Source organism: Paramacrobiotus metropolitanus, unplaced genomic scaffold, assembly GCF_019649055.1.
Source record: "Paramacrobiotus metropolitanus isolate TYO unplaced genomic scaffold, Prichtersi_v1.0 Parri_scaffold0000020, whole genome shotgun sequence".
NCBI lineage: Eukaryota > Metazoa > Tardigrada > Eutardigrada > Parachela > Macrobiotidae > Paramacrobiotus > Paramacrobiotus metropolitanus.
Window position 1 is genome coordinate 1,306,440 of NW_026570240.1, and position 18,317 is coordinate 1,324,756.

Genomic DNA, 18,317 nt, shown 5'->3' on the forward strand with positions numbered 1-18,317 from the left:
TTTTGACGCGCTAAAGAAAAGTCCATGCTCTAGTGAAGTAAACTGAACCTAAGTAAATCTGCAAGTTTACGTGTGTCTATTGTTCCTAAATCGTTATTACAAACGCAACGATAATAACTGACAAGTACTGTAACTGGAATAAGTTCGAGACGAGACCTTTTCTTCGAATATCTTGGAGAGTTGCCAACAGAATTGCACAGAATTGAAGATTGATCAGATTGCACCCATTGGAGAATGCACAGAAGCTACAGTCACAGGACATGTGTATGGCTGCACGGTCTATTGTTAGTCATGGTGACTCACCGATTGCCCAACCGCCAATCGGTGAAGCGCAAGCGGTCAGCTTTCGGTGCTACAGCCAGTTTTCGGCTCGGCAAACGAACAGTGGACCAACGTTCTGTGGAATCAATGCGGAAATGGTGCAAAATGCAAATCAAGGCACCATTTCCCGAAAGGCTGCATTTTCAGTCGACAGTTTTTTGACAATTCTCCAGCGGGGACTGGGTCTTGAAATCTTGTTATCTTAGTGAAATAGTGAACATGGCCCCTTAAATTGATTGTATTCATGAAAATGGAAAGGTAATGCCACTGCTTCATTGGTTCGCATCCCCATTCGTAAATCATGACTAACTTTGTTAAAACTTGAAAATGGAAAAATTGCAGGAAAGCGCAGTCTCATAATCAGCGTGGATTACGGCCGAAGTCTGCCACGCACATGCAGGCTGGTAATGGTGACCCTAGAGTCGCGCTGCGGTCTTCCGTGCGGCCGAAACCAAACCCTTACGAAGTACAGTTCGGTGATGCACAACATGGGTGCACTCTCGCTGGAGAAATTGTTCGTGAAAAGCATTCTCGTCGCATGCCGTTGAAAGACTACAAGAATTCTGTTAGTCTGGGATATCCTCCGGGCCCGAATGTTGGACGGTTTGAGCGCAAGGAGCTTATCGCAGAAGGTAGTTTTACGAAGCGTTCATCTGTTTACGAGACATTTATTTGGATCAAATGTAACTTTTTCGACATTGAACGATGGTCAGTACAAGTGCATCTGTTATACCTCATGATCGGACGATGAGCTATGTACGTAAAGTTCCTTTCAACTGATTGTAGCCGTGTAAACTAGCAAGCTTTTGTTATTTGCGAATTTAGCCTGAAAAACACGGTTGGTTGTTTTTGTACCTTTCACAGTTTACGGATGTTTTAACCAGTTACAGTAGGTCCTGTAATTCTAAAATAGGCAGTCGACGATTGTTGTAATCGCTCCCAGATGCAGTGGCACTTGTTGGGTTCTGGTTTGATTTGGGTTCTTTTCACGCAGGAACTCATTCATATTGGATATTTTGGCCTTAGTCCAATTCAGTCCAATCCGATTTTGGGTTATTTTCTAATTAACCTTGATTACAATTCTGTCGCAGAGTTACTTCCAGTAGCATCACGATAGTTGTAGTGAACGACTACCGTGGTGCAAAAGTATTGCTGAACTCAGTCTATTTCCGTTTAGGTGGATACGGAAGTGTGTACAAGGGAGTGGACTTGAAAACAAAGCAGACGGTTGCGTTGAAATACATGAACAGCGCGGAGGATGACAGCCTTTCTCAAGCAACACTACGTGAAGGTTGTGAAGTGTTCGTTCGCTATGCTTATTGATTAGTAAATGTTGTGTTGATACACGATTTAACAAAAATATATTGATGTGGTGATGATAAATAGTTAAATCTCGTTTTTGTAGTATTAAGAAGTTTGATGGTTGGTTGAATTTATTTAGGGATAGCTACCTCAAAAGAAATGACTCTTGTTTTAATCTTACATACTGCGCGGCGTCACCTGGTATCATCTTAATTTCAGTGGGATTACTGCGCGCTGCCGGATCCCACGACAACATTGTTCGAATACTCTGCTGGTACTTCCTGCCGAAAACCACCGTTATGGTTCTCGAGTATTTGGAGACAGACTTGTCGCAGTTTATCAAAAAACACCGCGCGGAAAACAGAGTTCTACCAAACTATTTGATCAAGGTAATTTTGACCTTTAAGCTGACAGTAGGAATTTAAGCTTTGGCAGTAGGAATTAATAGCTATTCACAAGAGCAGGTTTTGTAATGCGCTTAATGTGTACTTTCTATTTATTCTGAGTAAACTCCCTGTATCTCTGTCAGATTCCCGCTATTTCGTCGCCGATGTTGGCTGCTGCATAGGTATATGTAACCGCAATTGTGACGTTAGTATTAGCGCTGGAGCAGATAATCATATTCAGAACCACCCAGAATAACATCATGTCGGTAATAATAGTATTGTTCCTTGAAGGAATCATCTCTTTTGAAGATAGGTAGATCAGTATCAGCATTTTGGAATTTGGCTTTAACGAAAATGAATTTGTTGCAGTCTATAATGAAGGACATCTTGGTCGGCACTGAGCACTTGCACGGCCGTGGGATCGCTCACCGGGACATGAAACCGCGCAATATTCTCATAGATACGAACAACGGATGGCGTGCTAAAATTGCCGATTTCGGATTGAGCAAGTTCATGACTTTTCCTGTTCTGCCCCGAGCAGAAAATTTTGGTACCCGTTGGTATCGCGCTCCGGAAGTTTTACTGGCTTGCAAGATTACCACGATGCGCGTAAGAGAACAGATAATTTTCATGATTGTCACCGCTGTTGTATCTTTTACAAACCCGAGAGCAAGGGAATATACTAATGTCGCATTACTATAGTACGAGTACTTTAAGGCCGTTCTTTAATTCAGAAAGCTGCAGGCGTTGCATTGTTTGGCATTACTGTAACGTGAGACTTTTGCACAAAACAGTTCGGCTTTGTAGGTTGACATGTGGAGCATCGGCACTATATTTGCTGAAATTAAGGAACGTCATGCCCTCTTTCCTGGAAAAGATCACGATGAGCAGGTGGACATGATTTTTGCGACACTGGGTGTCCCAACAGCGGACAGTTGGCCGGACATGTACCAAAAAATTAAGCCAATAATCCAGAGTCTGCGACATTATTCCACAAATCGTTTGCGAGAGAAGGTGCCCTCCATGAACGAAGAAGAGCTGGGAATTCTGCAGAATCTATTCCAGTATCAGTCTGCTCGTCGCTGGACCGCTGGTGAAGTGCTGAAATTGGAATATTTCAGCGCTGCTACCACATCCGATGCCGGTGACTTTGAAATGATTTGACTGGCCGGTGGATAAATTGACCGGGCAGTAAATTGTCAGGGGTACAAAATTTAATCTATCAGTTTTTATGAGTATATTTCTGGGCTGTTATCCGATGTTAAAAATTTCTGTTTTTGTTTGGTTAAACGGAATTGAGTAGAGGAAAGTTGGTAGGGGCGTAGACTTATTAATCCTGTTTATGTTTTTATCTTTTAGTTCTGCTCCATGGTATTCTGCAGATGACCTTTTACAGCTCGGCATTTTGTCTAACTTATGGTAGTATTACAAATTTCCGGCTTTCGTTCTTAATTCCGTGAGCCTGTTATAAAGATTCGTAAACAATGGCACTGTCCAAGTTTTGTGATTTCGATGTGTGCATGCGCGAGTCCAACTAACACCTACCTAATGGTATAGGTAAGCTCAATATGGATCTGTCCTTGACCTTTGAGAAATCGCAGTTTATCCACTCCCGAAAAACCATTATATTAGAACATCGGTAGGCGATCGGCTAAAGTATAATTGTTCATGCTAATATAAGTGTGAACATTTGACAAAAACGTATTGGTTAACGCTTACTAGTTAGTAGTTAATAACATGTACATGAGAAGTTCTACATTACAAGCACTGAACTGACTGAAGTAACTCTGGAAGTACTAATATGTGATTTATTTTTCCAGTTCATGTGGTACTGGTGAATCTGGCGACACAGTATATATATATATTTATATATATGTTTTAATTCGACATAGCGTAGCAGTCGACAATATCACAATGGATCGAGACGTTGAAAAGGCTACTTAAAAATAACTGACCTGAATGATGAATCCACAATATCGGTGAACCCATAAACTAATTTTCGATTAATCTATCTAATTTTTCATACGGGAGCGATTACAACCAGCGACCATATTTACCCATGCTGCGCATATGAATCGAATATCTCTCATGAAAGATTTATTTTTACGTGCAACGTATACGCTTCTGTATCCTGTTTTTTTATTTTTTTAGTACGAAACGGTTTTAGCTAGCACTTTAGCTTATGCTCTCTTTTTGAATTATTAAAATTTTGAGAAGTGGTACTTGATCTTCTCCTACGCACTGCTCTGTCAAAGTAGAGCTGTCCAGTATTTACAGGAAGTCAACATGCATATTCTTCGGTTTGTTCTTAATTATGGGCAACAGCAACGTTAATAGAATTACGCACATTACCGCACACAAGGGTAGAATTAGAATCTGAACGGACGTGTAGCGCAAAACATGAAACTTGATCCTAATGCTTGCTTTTTATTTTTATCATAAACAAATAGCCGTACATGCTGGAGAAAGACAGAAAGCGAAGAAATTCGATACCGTTGATGTATCTTCGGGAAAGAATGAATGATGCCATCAGATGTATCTTTTTGACTTGCAACCGCTAAAACATAATACAAACCTGTATAACATTAAATATTGACTTGGAGTTATAAGTATGCCGGCCGCATCCAGTGAGTTCTGGAAACATGACTGTCTGATTTCAATACGCTCTCATATTGTACTTGCACGGGAAGTACTCGTACGTACAAATAGCTATGCTGGCTATAAACCGACTTCTGGCTGCTCATTTTGCATCGTGATTGCACCCGTATGTGTGGGGATAATGTGGAAATTACCAAGGCAAAAATATACGTTTTTAAGTGTGAGACGCTTGATGTGAAGATTTTCTCCAGATTGGTGAGTCTCGACAGCTATTTGCGGGCCGCCACGCCTAAATAGCTAAAATAATCGATAGATTCATTCATCTTCCTTTGCAATCCTCGAAGGTCTACTATGCATATATCCATCCATACATGCAGGAGGGAGGGAGAATGTTAGCTAGACGCCAGCAGTACATCATGCCGTATAAACATTTAATCCCGAAGCCAATGAATAAGACACTGCTTCTTGTCACAAAAGCCGGTGAACGAATGTTTTATACTGACTTCGTTGCCGTAATGGTTTTATGCAGATAGCGAAGTGATCCTATTTTGTCGTTTATCACATTTATTCACCATATCATCGAATAAATGCGTTCCTCGACTTTTTGATTAACTGCGCCTTTTCCACGATCTTCCGCGGATGGGAAATACAGTAAGTATAATTTTATCGCCCTGTAGCTACTGGTCTATCAATTGAATATTATGGTACATTTTTGCTGTATTAGCCAAAGTATTAACCAAAGTGCCGCTTAGCAAGGCATGTGGGCATTGTTAATTTTTCTGCTTTTGAAAGTGTAGTCTACTTTTATTTTGGCTGAACAGAAATTTGTCGTATATCGTCTTTGCATCGCGTCGGCGAGTATCCAGTATACAATCTGCACAAAAATGGCTGAATGAAGGGCATTTCCAGTATTAACTCAGAAAGCCACGGTTAGAAAACATACTTGTACTGCCTTATAAAATATATACGTATTATTTTACGACTTTTGTATTGTATCCTGAATGACACCAGTGTTATTAACAATAAGTTAACAAACACTAGCAGCACAGAATCAAACTGACAAGTGACTATTGTGACTCGGCAGCACGCACAGATAAATTATTCGCATTCTCTATGCAAGAATTTTGTAATGAGTGCAGAAAACTTCCTACCCTTTTTTGTTGATTTAACTATTTAATCCTAGATTTGACGTGTATTGGGATTTTTCGATTATTGCTTATTGCTGCCGCCAATAAAAATTCTCCAATTGTTCGCGAATAGCGACCCAGTAAGCAGCTGTATCTGCACTGCTTTTCCGGTTTACAGTGCCTTGCTTATCACAGTTAAACTTTCTTTAAGGTTTGATTACATTTGAATTACTCTTACTAACCGATTTTTTTATTAAAAAGTATATCATAATTCCCCAGAGAAAGAATTTCCGCAAAAAAACGCTTGCGATAGTATGGGTGAAATAGACTTTGAAGGTGTTCACGGCTGCTGCTAGCGTGCAGTCAGCAAGGAAATCGATTTTGTCGGCACTTATTGCAGCGCTGTTAATGCTGTGATCGGGATACTACTCGTACATTCAATGTGCTGCATACATATCAAATAATGGTTCTGCTTCTACAAAACTCCATCTCACATCCACTTCTCGAATCTGCTTCCGGAATTATTATGGCAACATTGCTCTCTACCTGGCATGGAGGTCTAGAAGGAAATAAGCCGCACGGTATGTGCCATTTCCTTTTGAATCCATTACCGGAAGTAATGAAAATGATTCTCCCACGCCAGCGCATTTGCAAAGATGTGTCTTTTATAATTTGCATTGACATGATGCTAATGCATTATCGACTTCGCAAGTGTAACATTGCAATATATTAATTGTATACCCAAAGTAATAACAAATTAACAGCCATCTCGGAAGCATCATACTCTGTATAGGTGCAATTGCATGCATGCATACCTGTCGAGCAAAAACCGCGCTATATAGTAGTACAGCATGAATACAGCACGCTTAACTGTACAAGGAACGAGCCAATACCAACGGTGTTAGCGTTAACAAAAGTGAATTCTGAGATTTATGCTTTTCAGGAATTCTGAGATTTATGTTTTTACTCGCTTTTAACATAAACTTTAAAATTCTTCATATAAAGGCGAAACGTAAAACTGCTAATAATTTCTTGGGCAATAATGTACGGTGATAAATTCCTGCGAGGCCTGTCGCACGGCAGTTTTACTGTACCATAATCGACTGCCATATGCTCCCGTTTCCGTTGCCCGATATACCTAGTCAGTAGGATAAGTATATCTATATGTGATAACACTGCCAGAGACAGTTTTGGACCAGTGTCTCATATTTTATGTACCCACGATTCTGTCAAGTATGCGCGCTAGCAGACAAGCACAAGGGACAAGTGACATTATTAGATGCGTTAATGCCTAAACATCGTTAAAAATCAATCAAACTTGGTTTATGAATGAACTCGGTTTGCTGCAGTCTTCCGCCAAGGAACAACCCCGTCTTCCTGACAACGAGAGCGTCCCGGGAAAATTGGTGTATGGCGTATTCTCAAGTGCTTGTAATATTAACCATCTGATTAATTTGGGTAAAAAACATGTAGATGAGATCCATTTAAACTTGCCTTTGGCAAGTGATTGTGCATCATAATTAAATTAGCCATACATTTATCGTTATTAAACTAGGTCAAACGAATTTCTGTGGAACAGGTTAGCAGCTGTTACTTAGCTGTATTATTTTATGATTATTAAGTATTAAACAAATAATACAAAACTCACAATTAGTGAAACTATAGCATACTTTCTCTTAAAAATGATAGGTTTGCGCGTATTTTCGGTTATACGAAGCCACGAAGCATGCAAATATAAGGCAGCTCAGATCTAGATAACATGGTACTGAAACATAATAGCCGCTAAGAATTTTATATTATCCTAATTATTACGGAAAGAACGATGTGGAAAGAGTAATCTACTCCAACTGAGGCTGAAAATCTCCAATTTTGCCATTTTGATCAGTGCTACGCCTACGTATTAAGTGTAATGCAGCCGCGGATTCCAGTCGGATCCGCTTGAGTTGATGATCGCTAATTACTGTCAAAACCCTAACTTATTGTCTAGAGACTGCTCTGATACAGGAAGATTTTCTTTATAATTTAACACCAAGCATCGATGCTGCTGTATTCGGATAGTTAAGGGATAACAAAACGATTCGTGCAAAGCTTAATATTTTAGAATTAATCTTGAACATTTGTACATTTTCACGGTTCACATAAAGATGCGCTAGTAAGTTTCTAATCTTCCACTCAGGAAAAACTATGATGATCAATTTTGATAACATAATCATTATTACACTACTGGATCGATGACAACTTGATTCTATCGAATAACCTGAAAATATACGGGTCACCATCGCATAAATTGAAAACATAATAGTATTTACGTTTCGAATCGGCTTTTTTGAGTACGAAATCACTACGAATTCCTTCAGTCAAAGGTTATGGTCTTAAAAAGAAAGATGTTGCACTGTGTTTCTTTCGTCAATTTTGAGAAAATCATGTAAAAATGTAATCACTGTACAGAAGAACACATTGAAATGTTAACAGGATACTTAAGCAATGAAACAACTCGTTTGATGAATTGCTTTCATCAAGAACCGGCTGTGCCATAGTGCCGGGTTCAATCGATAAGAGGAACTAACGGCAAAAACCGAGGCGCTCTTTTCTGGTGTACTTACCGAATTTGCCACTCTTTGAACACAATCAGTGTCTGCTTACTTGTTTACGAATAATTAAACAGTACATGTACTGTGAATTCAAAACTTTTTATTAAGTGATGTCTAGCACAGACAGTCGTCTAGCACTCATGGTTCTCATGATCAGTAAGTACAAAATGGAGGCGTGTATTCGTAGCAGAGTCTTCTGAATAATCAGTTTCCAGGATAGTAAATTTTCCATATTATCTTGGGCGATGGCATTCCCAGTTTCAATTAATTCCACCCACAGCGCCAGCTCTGCATGGGTGGTGCCGAAGATCGCATTGCGGAAGCCTTTCAGTCAGTCGAAAAACGCAATTCACACGCTCTCTCCTACTGTAAACCGGTTGATTTGCATTGATATAGATTCATTTCTCACTGATTATATTCAAAAAATATTGGTCAAGATGTTGTGCACGATCATGATTATTTTTATGGTTTGCACAGCGATTGAATTACCCGAAAATTTGCCTGTAAATAATGATACTCATATATACAGCAGTATAATGATTACTGCTTGATAACTGAAATGTACAGTACAATACACCCATCTAGACAATAATAATAATTATTACCCATCTACTGTACTTCTATAGATTTGTACAGTGATGCAAAGCTAAGCATTATAATAACAACAGAATGCGAAAAGCTTTACCAACGTGCAAGCAATTCGAAAAACTGCAATCAACTTATTTAAACCGTCAATTTATTTAACAGTTTACCTATGTCATTGTTTAATTTAATGGTCGTAATGCTTGTCGATAGTTTTTGTATTTAATTCCACGACTTAGCCATGCTTTTCGTGTACATATAGTACCGCATACATTTACTAAACATATTGGTAAGCGGTGTCTTCTTACAAAAAAAATGAAAAAGGATAATGATTATCACAAAAACGTAAGATAAAATATTAAGGGAATAGACTATTAAAGTAGTAACACTGTAACCGGAAGAGTATCCCGGGAATGTGATTATGTCATGATCACGAGCAGCTGGATTGTCTGGGCACGGTTTGTCTGTTGGTGCTCAGTGCTCATCCATTCTCGTGTGGCAGGGACTATACACTACATGCAGCATCTGTTATTCACATTTACACAGGGCGGCATCAGTCCCGGTGATGTGTGAGAACGCTTTCGGATAGTGCTAATCTTACCGTGTGGGAACAGAAATGCTGCTGTTCAGGCGCGCGCGAAACAGCGGTATCTGTCTTGTTCAACAAATATTCCCTAACAGGGATTAATGGAGTTCCGTTTAGCGTATTCATAATATCACCAGCCGAACATACCGTCTTATTCATCATTTCTGACAGTCGTCCTGCTCGTTAATGTGCTAATTCCTCTTTCTGGTTCCGTTTCACAGGGCATCCAATAAACACCCAGGCTCTAAGCTGCCGCGCACAATAACACCCCTTCATCGTGCAGCGCCACGGCACATGCGTGTGCCGCCTTTCCTTAAGAAAGCAGTATTCCACTTGGTTACATTCCACTGATTTCCAGCAGCATGCAGCAATATCCCAGTGCGCACCATCACCTCGAATGTTGCTCACACTATACTGTACACGTCTTACTACGGACACAACGTAACTTGCCGTTGCACACGTTGTCGTGATGTCCCTCCAATGAGGATATATATCGCTAAAACGAGGATGGCGTGTGTGATTCGTTTGCCGACCAAAGGTACCCCTGTACGTCGTATCCCATGACGTCGCCGACGCGGCCCGCACCGCAAGCGGTCAATCCGCCCTTGAAGCGCGTAGTGCATCCGTCCCAGCGGTCCATACTGCGGCTGGTGTGGCAGGAACTGTTGGGATTGTTTTTTGGCTTTGTCCTCCTCGTTCCCACGCTGCTGCTGCTGGTGATCCTGCTGCCCTGTCACTGTTTGCCGGATGGTGCCTTGATGTTTTTATAGCGGCTTTTCTGCGTGATGCCTATCCGGGATTCAAACGATTATCGCCGCTTGACGCTATATGGCTAGGTAAGTTTAACGTATAAATAGCACACAAATCCAGTGTCATGCAGTATCTTTACTTTTAACATTGACAAAACACTGTAGTACCAAAATTAATATTAATATCGCTTTTGCAAAGTGGTAATTACGGATAGGTGTGTTTTGTAACGACTAAATTTTCCAGTACGCTTTTGTAACATTACACACTTCTTTCGTCAGCAGGAATATCCTGTATATTGGCTGTTTCTTTACTGCTTCCTTTACTGTATCTATATGGTTAAAGCAAATCACATTTGCTTGGTTGGTGATTTGCTTGGTAGCCTTTGTAAAAATATTAAAACACATCTGAACCAGCAGAAGTAGTAATCGGACCATGCTTTTCTAATTTGCTAGATCAAACTGATCCCAAAGCATCACCAGTGAGCGTCGCGCTATTAACAGTGCAGCATGGACTGTCCTTCCAGGAAATTAAAAACTTAATTATGGATCGCGTGATTCTGGCCAAGGATGATAATGACAACGTCATGTATCCACGTTTCATGCAGAAGATCATTAAGATCGCCGGTGTCAATGCCTGGGTGTTTGACGGGATTTCGATGCCGGCAAGCACATTGTGCCCATTCCGGACGAGGTGTCGTCGTATGAACTGCTGCGGCCCTACATGACCGAGTTATCCCGCACCGCCTTGCCGCTTAACCGACCACTATGGATGCTGCATGTTAAGGCCGATTTCGACACGTCGGAGGGCGATACGGTGTTATTATTTCATTATCATCAGTCGCTAACGGATGGGATCTCCTTGGTGAAGATCCTGTGTCGATCGATTACCGACAAAACGCAGGATGTTTACCATATCAAAAGCCGATTTGGCGGCTTGAATTTCACAATAAACACCATCCGCTCGGTCGTCATGGCCAGTATATTCTTCTTTAACAAAATGATCTTTCGACCGCGTGCCGACTGGAATAAAGTGCATAATCCCTTCTACGGCATCGGCGGAACGGTTGGCAGTCAGAATAAAGTGGCAGTGGCGGCGCCGAAAAAAGCGGAAATGTTCTGGTCAACACCATTGTCGCTGGATGTGATCGACAGGATATCGCTGGTAACGCGCAACGCTCTGCACAATGTTCTATTATCTTGCCTCAGTGGAGCTATTCGATCGTCGCTTGTGGCCGATGGAGTCCATCGGGTTACTGCCATTCACGCTTCGATACCGGTGGATTTACGCAGACCGTTAGCGTCAGTGACGAACGCCATCGATATGGGTGAAAATTGAAAAATATCTGCTTCGCAAAATTATTAACATGACACGCATCGTAAACTGAACCAGAAACATTTTGCTAGAACTATTAATATTCCGTAAAAATGTCATACTGTCTGTCACATTAGTACTGACTAATTATCCATTTTCAGGCAATCAATTTGTCTTGCTCAACCTAAAATTACCAACAGGTAAAAAACAGCAGCAGCTCACAAAAAAGACTACATTACATTTTTATTGATGACATCAACTGTTACATTAGGAACAATTGGATCTATTCCTCGATTATGGAAGATTCGCCAAGAAGAAGATCAGATGAAAAACACTAGCAATACTACCTCCATGTACTGGATCATCCAGATTTTTGGCCATATATTTCCCATTGCGTTTGTGCGGAGTCTTGTGGCGCGTTCGGTCATCTCTTGCTGTACCATAGCTAATATACCAGGACCCGATGCTCAATTGTTTTTAGAGCAAAAACCTATTAAATCATTATTTTTTTGGCCTCCATCCATGACCTCTCGGAATTTGTTGTCGGTGACATTTTTTACATATGCGGAAAAATTGTACATGGCTATCGCCGCTGATCCTGATGTATGTGATGCCAAAATTCTTGCCACAGAATTCTCTCGTCAGGTGATTACTGCAGTTTTTGAAACTACCTAATAATTTGGAGCGATTAACGATACGCAGAATAATTCTGTTGACATAAATTACATAGAACAGAAACTATTGTCAACAGAATATTGTCAACATGTTGAGAGATTTTATGAAGTCTGATTGAAGCTTGAAAAGACTGACCATTCAAATAAATCATTAAGATATATTATAAGTCATTCCTTTAGCCTGTTTGGCGTATACGGTCTGTAATTGCAGATAAAAGAATTATCTGAACTATTAGCCAACAGACGTGCTCCAGGAGAAATTAAACGGCGCCATTCGGAAAGCCGCGAGCCTCCTCAAGTGGTAAGTGACCTTTGAACTTCAAGTGCTCCTCCTCAGTTCTTGAGGCGAACGCCCCTGCATTTGGTAAACCATCTATATGGACTATCTGTGTATTGGATTGTTACGCCTACCGATAATTTCTGCAGCTATACGATATTTAATAGCTAAATCGGCAACGTTTTTTGAATAGCGCTTGATAACCGTTGGTTTTTGCAGCTGCGAACCAGAATTCTCGAAGTGCAACGTGCGCTTCTCGAAGCACAGCTAGCGATATCCACCGCATCCGTCCAAGACAAAGCCAAGAGCGATGAGCTCATTGACCAAACCAACAGAGTGGAAGCGCTGAAGGAGGAGCTCATGGAAATGATCTCGATGGCCCGCCGAAGGAAGAGCGTTGTTCAGGGCGTCTCCATGGATTTTGAAGTAAGATTTGTGGACACACGTCACAGCTGGATCAACAAATTAATAGGCTTGTCGTATGCTTTGAAAGAATGGGATTGCGCGGAATTAAATAGCTTTTTACTTGCAACACCTATTCGTTACACACTTCATTATTTTTTCTCGCAAAAATTGCAAGATGGAATAGCGCTTATTAAGTGTATCTCGAGGGCAAACACGTAGGTAGTTAGTCCATTACATCATACTCTTAAGCACCGTACATAATTTCTGAAGTGTCATGAAGCCAGTTAACCATTTCAGATTCGCTAATGCTTTGAATGTTAATTTTCACGCTTCGTTTGGCGCAGTGCAAAACACTGGCAAATCCATTTTATAACCAATTACACCTTCCTCTGGGAAGTGCAAAACACTTAATATGGCTTTTTCCACCTGTCACTTGATAGCCATCCATTATTCAGTTTATAAACAGTGGTGTCATTTAACCACCGTCGGTAATCTTGCAGGAAGATGAAGATATGCTCAACGAGATCCGCTCAGGCATGACATCGCCGCGCAGACGAGCCAGCTCAGTCAGTTCGGTCGAAAGTGTCCGCGTGTTCGCCGTGACCCCCACTCGTCTTTCGGGAGATGCCCGTGAATCCATCGCCACAAGCGTGTCGCGTTCCAGAACATACAGCAATATGTCCGAAACCACATCGTCCCGAGCGCCAACCAAGGTGAGCACTATTTCCCGTTACGCTCCACCATAGCAGTTAATACCGGCGTTTTTCATTTCTTTCGCAGAAAGTCTCTCATACGGTGATTTATGTTTCGCCCGACAGTGAATCAAACGACTCAGCTCAAATCCCGTGAAAAGCCATATTCAGTATTTTCTGTACTATAAAATTTTAAAAAAATGGAATGTTTATCGACTCACATTAAACATGTTGTACACTTTCAGTATTTTGTATTAAAAACACCAATCAAGTTATAACAAAAATTAGTCAGAAAGATCACAAAACTGGTTAGCCACCGGCACTAGCACTGGACGTCGAAATCAAAGCCCCTCACGCTCAGCTAAGCAATTCCACAATAACGACAATTCCCAGGTCTTCCCGTTCTCCTTCTCTTCATTTCCGTGCAACATCGTAATTCTTCACAAACCAATCGCAACTTTCCTTTATTGCTAAAAAACCCAGCACACATAAGCAGATGTAATCCAGAATTAATATTATTACAATATTGTTGAAGACTAAACGCTGTCAACGCGAAACTCGCGGTTATACGCACTTTAATTCACAACACTTATTCGACCTAGTAAATACGTACTAAACCTCTACAGAAGTCAACCAATGATCAGTCTTACAGACCTTTTTCAATCTGAGTGAACTGAAAATTCGGCAAGTATTTCCGCAATTTGTCGTTACTGGCAGTCTTTTTAAATTGCCCGTCGGATTTGGTTGAGTCATACTGAGAAACAAAAAAAGGTGTGTAAGAATGAAGTTACTAACAGCCAATGCTTCCCATAAAAGAAAATACAGGCACGCTTCGGTTGAAAGAGCCGAAAAATTGTTTTCTTTCCGTTAATTCTACGGGTTACATGCTACCAGAAATAAGTTCCTCTCATAGGTGTTTTACACGCACAATGACTTGGCCTTTGAAGTCCATGGCAGCCACAACCATTTCAGCGGCGTCTTTAATGCTGATTTCAGCTTGCTCATCCACTGCAAGGCAAAATTAAAAATGCACACATGCCATACAATGCGGACGCATGCAGAAGCAATGCTGCCAACCAGATAATATTATTGGATCAATTTCTGGATAATCCCTCAAAGTCCATATAATCAAGCGGGCCAAATCGTCAGAATAGATGAACTGCCGCAAGGGTTTGCCCGTTCCCCAGATTGTCAGGGGAGTTCCATCGCCTAAACGAAAAGGATCCACATGGATTACATCGCATCAATCGATCAGCTAACAAAAGCCCAAAAACTAAAAGACATTTTAATCCTACCAGCAGCCGACTAAATTTGGTGTTTATTTTGCAAAACAACAGTAACTCGAGGCTTTAGTTTCATGTGCCGTAATGTTAATATCTTTAAATTTTACGAAATGGCAGTGATGATGATGTGCGTGCGCCGATTTTCTGATTTCCTGTGCGCCCTGGTTGTACGGGCGTACAAAATTTGACTTTATGCCCCAGGTGTTTGGACGCAGAATTATCACTATTGTCATATTTACAGTAAAACTCAGTAAACTCAGCAACTTTCCCACTGCTTCTCCAGATTTCTGCTTTTTGGGAAAAGTGTATCATCCAAAGTTTTTGTGAATTATGGGATTTCACCTAGTCAAACAATATAGAGTATAACGTAATGGATACCACAGACACAGCCCGGTTTCGCGCTAACATAAAGTGGGAAGAAAACGCCACATTATAGCTGTCGTATGTTCGGGCCAGCTGAAGTTTTGCTCTAATTCTATCCTTATGTGATCTTCGGAAAAATAAGTAAAAACAGCCAAATGAAAGTAAAAAATCGCCGGAAAAAGAAAATCTGCGACATTTCTAGACACGGAAATTCGGGGCGCAAAGCCAAATTTTATGCGCCCCGTTTGTCAGGAGTCTCGGGACGCATAAAAGTCACCTCAGTTTAACACAGAACTTGTAAACTTGCAAAGCCTTCTGTACCACTCCAAAACACTCTTCAACGGTGGACCTCATGTCCGTCATGTCGTAAAAAATAATTTTCCGTGCAGACTAATCGTACAGTGATCTTACGCTTCGCTATGTAGCATTTGTGTATCAGTCCTGGAATCACGTGACTGTCCTCCAAATTGTAGTTGTCGTGTGGACCGAAAACATTCGTGGGAATAATTGCAGTAAAATTGCTTCCATATTGCTGATTATATGCTCTAAATGTAAGTCAAATTTCATTAGGAAGGATTAAAACTTTATTGTATCCTAATTAAAGATATAAATAAACACCAACAACTTTAAAATACAGCAAAAATATATACTGTTTAAGTAAGGATGTAAACTTGCCACATTCTTTTGCGTCCCAGACTTTAAAAATAAAACTCAAGCAAACTCCTCCGGAGCCAAGTAAAAGAAAAGTGCAGCAATTTTACACAATACTATTTTTTAATCTGAGGGAAATTCAACCACTTGGTTCAAACATTAACAGATACGCAAATATTAAAAAAGCCACATTTTATATTTGACCACTCATCCCACCTGTTCTGCACATCGATCATCCGTTTCGCATACGCATATCCGAAATTCGAGGAATGCGGAGGACCATCATGAATCTGCCAAAACCGTGGAGATTACAGTAACATCTTCACCACGCAGCGGAGATATATATTTTTTAATATGGTACCATTGTTTCGTTGATTGGGTACGTCGTTTTGTCGGGGAAAATACAGGTGGACAGACACGACACCACTTTTTTCACGCCTCGCTCGTGCGATGTTTGGAGGACATTGTCGTTAATGAGGATATTCTTGCGCTGCAAAACGTCAACATATACCCTCACCGACCAACACACACAATCATCACGTACATAAAAATCCAGATTGTACTTGAGGTTCTTGAACAGTCCACCGACCATCGCGGCCAAATGTATCACGTGCGTAGGGCCGACTTTTTCGAAGAGCTTGCGTGTTTGATCCCGATCCCTGCAAAGCATGACCATCGCCGTCAAAATCACAGCGAAATGACTTAAAGCTGAGAAACGCAGCACACACGTCAGATCAGCGTCGCTCGATGCTGCAAAGAACCATTCCTCGTCTTGGCGATTCTCTTCCGCAGCCATCTTCTTCAGTGCCTGACCAACCAATCCACTGCCACCCGTTACCAAAATAATGTTTTTTCCGTTTGACAAGGACTTCGCCATTTTTGCATCAGAAATAAAAGAGATTACTGGCCGCAAGAATGTACGTGTGACAGGAGCGAACGGCACCTCGCACAGCTCTTGTACCAGGGATCCAGGACTACCTTCTGCAATCCCCAAATAACTTGAAGGAAAAATTGTTTTAAATGAAAATTAAATAAGCACCAGTACTGCAGCTGAAACAAAACATATTAAACATCATGTATCGCCTATCGACTCTGAAAAAATAATAGACCAGGCCACGTTTGTCACCATCTGTGTTGGCTGCTTTCAGTTACAATCTCAACCTTCTCCCCATGGCGGCAGGCTGAATGACACAAAAGACCGGCCCCTGTTTGTTTCTACTTTCTACCATTATCTAGAGTATGCAAAGGTCATGTACACTGGAATACGCAGTACGATCACAGCTGCACATGCATTCAGCACAGCTCAGGCTGAATGATCTTGGAGACTGAATGTCGCCACAATAAAATCATAAAAAAGTGACGCAAGAAAGTAGAATTTACAACGATAAGTGAACACAAAATACTACCGCAATAACTTTACTATGATGCTCGGCTGAGTAAAATTTACGATACTCAAAAAGTATTGAATGTACCCAAAAACGTGGTTTCCTTACATATAAAACTGATTGTTAGAATATCAACTTGTTCCGTCGAATGCTGGAATTGAGTAAATATTGGACAGATCCGAGATTTCTCGAATTTACACGCAAAAATGGTACCACCATACTTACTGCAAATCGACGGATATACAGAATCCATGGGTGTGGTACAATATCGCAAACAGGCTGTTTGATACACATATTAATATACGGTACTTGTGCAGTAATATTGTATCAATTCACATGCAGCTCGTGAAAAATTAGCAGCTATCTGAAGGCGAGAACGAGCTCCCTACTGTCAAATTCTATCATGATCATAGGAAAATCTCTCGTTTCGCGCACATGAGTTTCGCTCGGCAGCTTGCACGCACTTACTGTCTGTGACGAGGGATAAAATTGTTTACCGGCATACCTCTGGGTGAAAAGCAAAGAGGAAAACTTTGTTTTATTGAAATAACGGAATGTTTAATCGTTCTATAGGCACGCAATGATATTGCATGTTGATATTACATATCATTAATTGGTTACAGAACTACATCACCATTCGCATAATCATAAAGCTAGAATTAAAGGAAACAGGGGTACTAGTATTACCAGGGGATGCTTTGGCATTACTGCTTACAAATGCAACTGTACAAAAAATAAGACGAGTAAATCGAAGTGCATGACCGGCAGCTGTGAATCTCGTGTCCCGGCATTCCGTAATGCAAGACAGGTATAAAGCATCCACAAACCACAATCTTATTTTATTTCTTCAAATATGTAGTGTTTTGTAGTCTGCACGAAATTTTTAAAGAAATCTTGCATATTTTAAATAAGCAGTCAGTTTAAATAAACGTTTATTCAAACACGGCAAAGATTTCTTTTGTGTTAAATCAACACCTAAAACAGAGTTAGCCAGGTTGTAAACATTCAATTCAACGGCGATTCCGACTTTTTA

General features: G+C 40.7%; 3 protein-coding genes across 3 annotated transcripts; 2 read left to right on the forward strand and 1 right to left on the reverse strand.

Annotated features, from left to right (window-relative positions):
* The first annotated feature begins 382 nt into the window (after nucleotides 1-382).
* Nucleotides 383-3,497, forward strand: LOC129586271 (uncharacterized). The gene is made up of 6 exons (XM_055479388.1): nucleotides 383-579; nucleotides 664-953; nucleotides 1,499-1,612; nucleotides 1,843-2,012; nucleotides 2,379-2,618; nucleotides 2,817-3,497. The coding sequence occupies exons 1-6, from the start codon at nucleotides 566-568 to the stop codon at nucleotides 3,171-3,173; spliced, it is 1,185 nt and encodes a 394-aa protein (XP_055335363.1). The 5' UTR covers nucleotides 383-565; the 3' UTR covers nucleotides 3,174-3,497.
* Nucleotides 3,498-4,871: 1,374 nt separating this feature from the next.
* On the forward strand, nucleotides 4,872-14,069 carry LOC129586275 (uncharacterized). Its single transcript, XM_055479398.1, is given in 11 exon segments — nucleotides 4,872-5,258; nucleotides 9,715-10,222; nucleotides 10,225-10,329; nucleotides 10,696-10,890; nucleotides 10,893-11,567; nucleotides 11,716-11,754; nucleotides 11,826-12,199; nucleotides 12,440-12,529; nucleotides 12,725-12,931; nucleotides 13,411-13,623; nucleotides 13,691-14,069. Coding segments are annotated over 10 exon segments (2,136 nt in total). The 5' UTR covers nucleotides 4,872-5,258; nucleotides 9,715-10,053; the 3' UTR covers nucleotides 13,760-14,069.
* On the reverse strand, nucleotides 13,695-17,010 carry LOC129586276 (GDP-L-fucose synthase-like). The gene is made up of 9 exons (XM_055479399.1): nucleotides 16,628-17,010; nucleotides 16,444-16,558; nucleotides 16,261-16,389; nucleotides 16,116-16,189; nucleotides 15,660-15,793; nucleotides 14,680-14,811; nucleotides 14,531-14,610; nucleotides 14,257-14,356; nucleotides 13,695-14,072 (listed from the first exon to the last, which is right to left on the reverse strand). The coding sequence occupies exons 1-9, from the start codon at nucleotides 16,774-16,776 to the stop codon at nucleotides 14,017-14,019; spliced, it is 969 nt and encodes a 322-aa protein (XP_055335374.1). The 5' UTR covers nucleotides 16,777-17,010; the 3' UTR covers nucleotides 13,695-14,016.
* Between the last annotated feature and the right edge of the window lie 1,307 nt (nucleotides 17,011-18,317).

Excerpts from the sequence above, each read along its gene's own strand:
- LOC129586271 (XM_055479388.1), top strand. Across the intron at positions 954-1,498 it reads CAAGGAGCTTATCGCAGAAG|GTGGATACGGAAGTGTGTAC; the intron begins GTAGTTTTACGA and ends ATTTCCGTTTAG. Across the intron at positions 2,619-2,816 it reads GCAAGATTACCACGATGCGC|GTTGACATGTGGAGCATCGG; the intron begins GTAAGAGAACAG and ends TCGGCTTTGTAG.
- LOC129586276 (XM_055479399.1), bottom strand. The coding sequence starts at position 16,776 with ATGGCGAAGTCCTTGTCAAACGGAAAAAACATTATTTTGGTAACGGGT. Across the intron at positions 16,190-16,260 it reads ACCCAATCAACGAAACAATG|ATTCATGATGGTCCTCCGCA; the intron begins GTACCATATTAA and ends CGGTTTTGGCAG. Across the intron at positions 15,794-16,115 it reads ATGATCGATGTGCAGAACAG|AGCATATAATCAGCAATATG; the intron begins GTGGGATGAGTG and ends ACTTACATTTAG.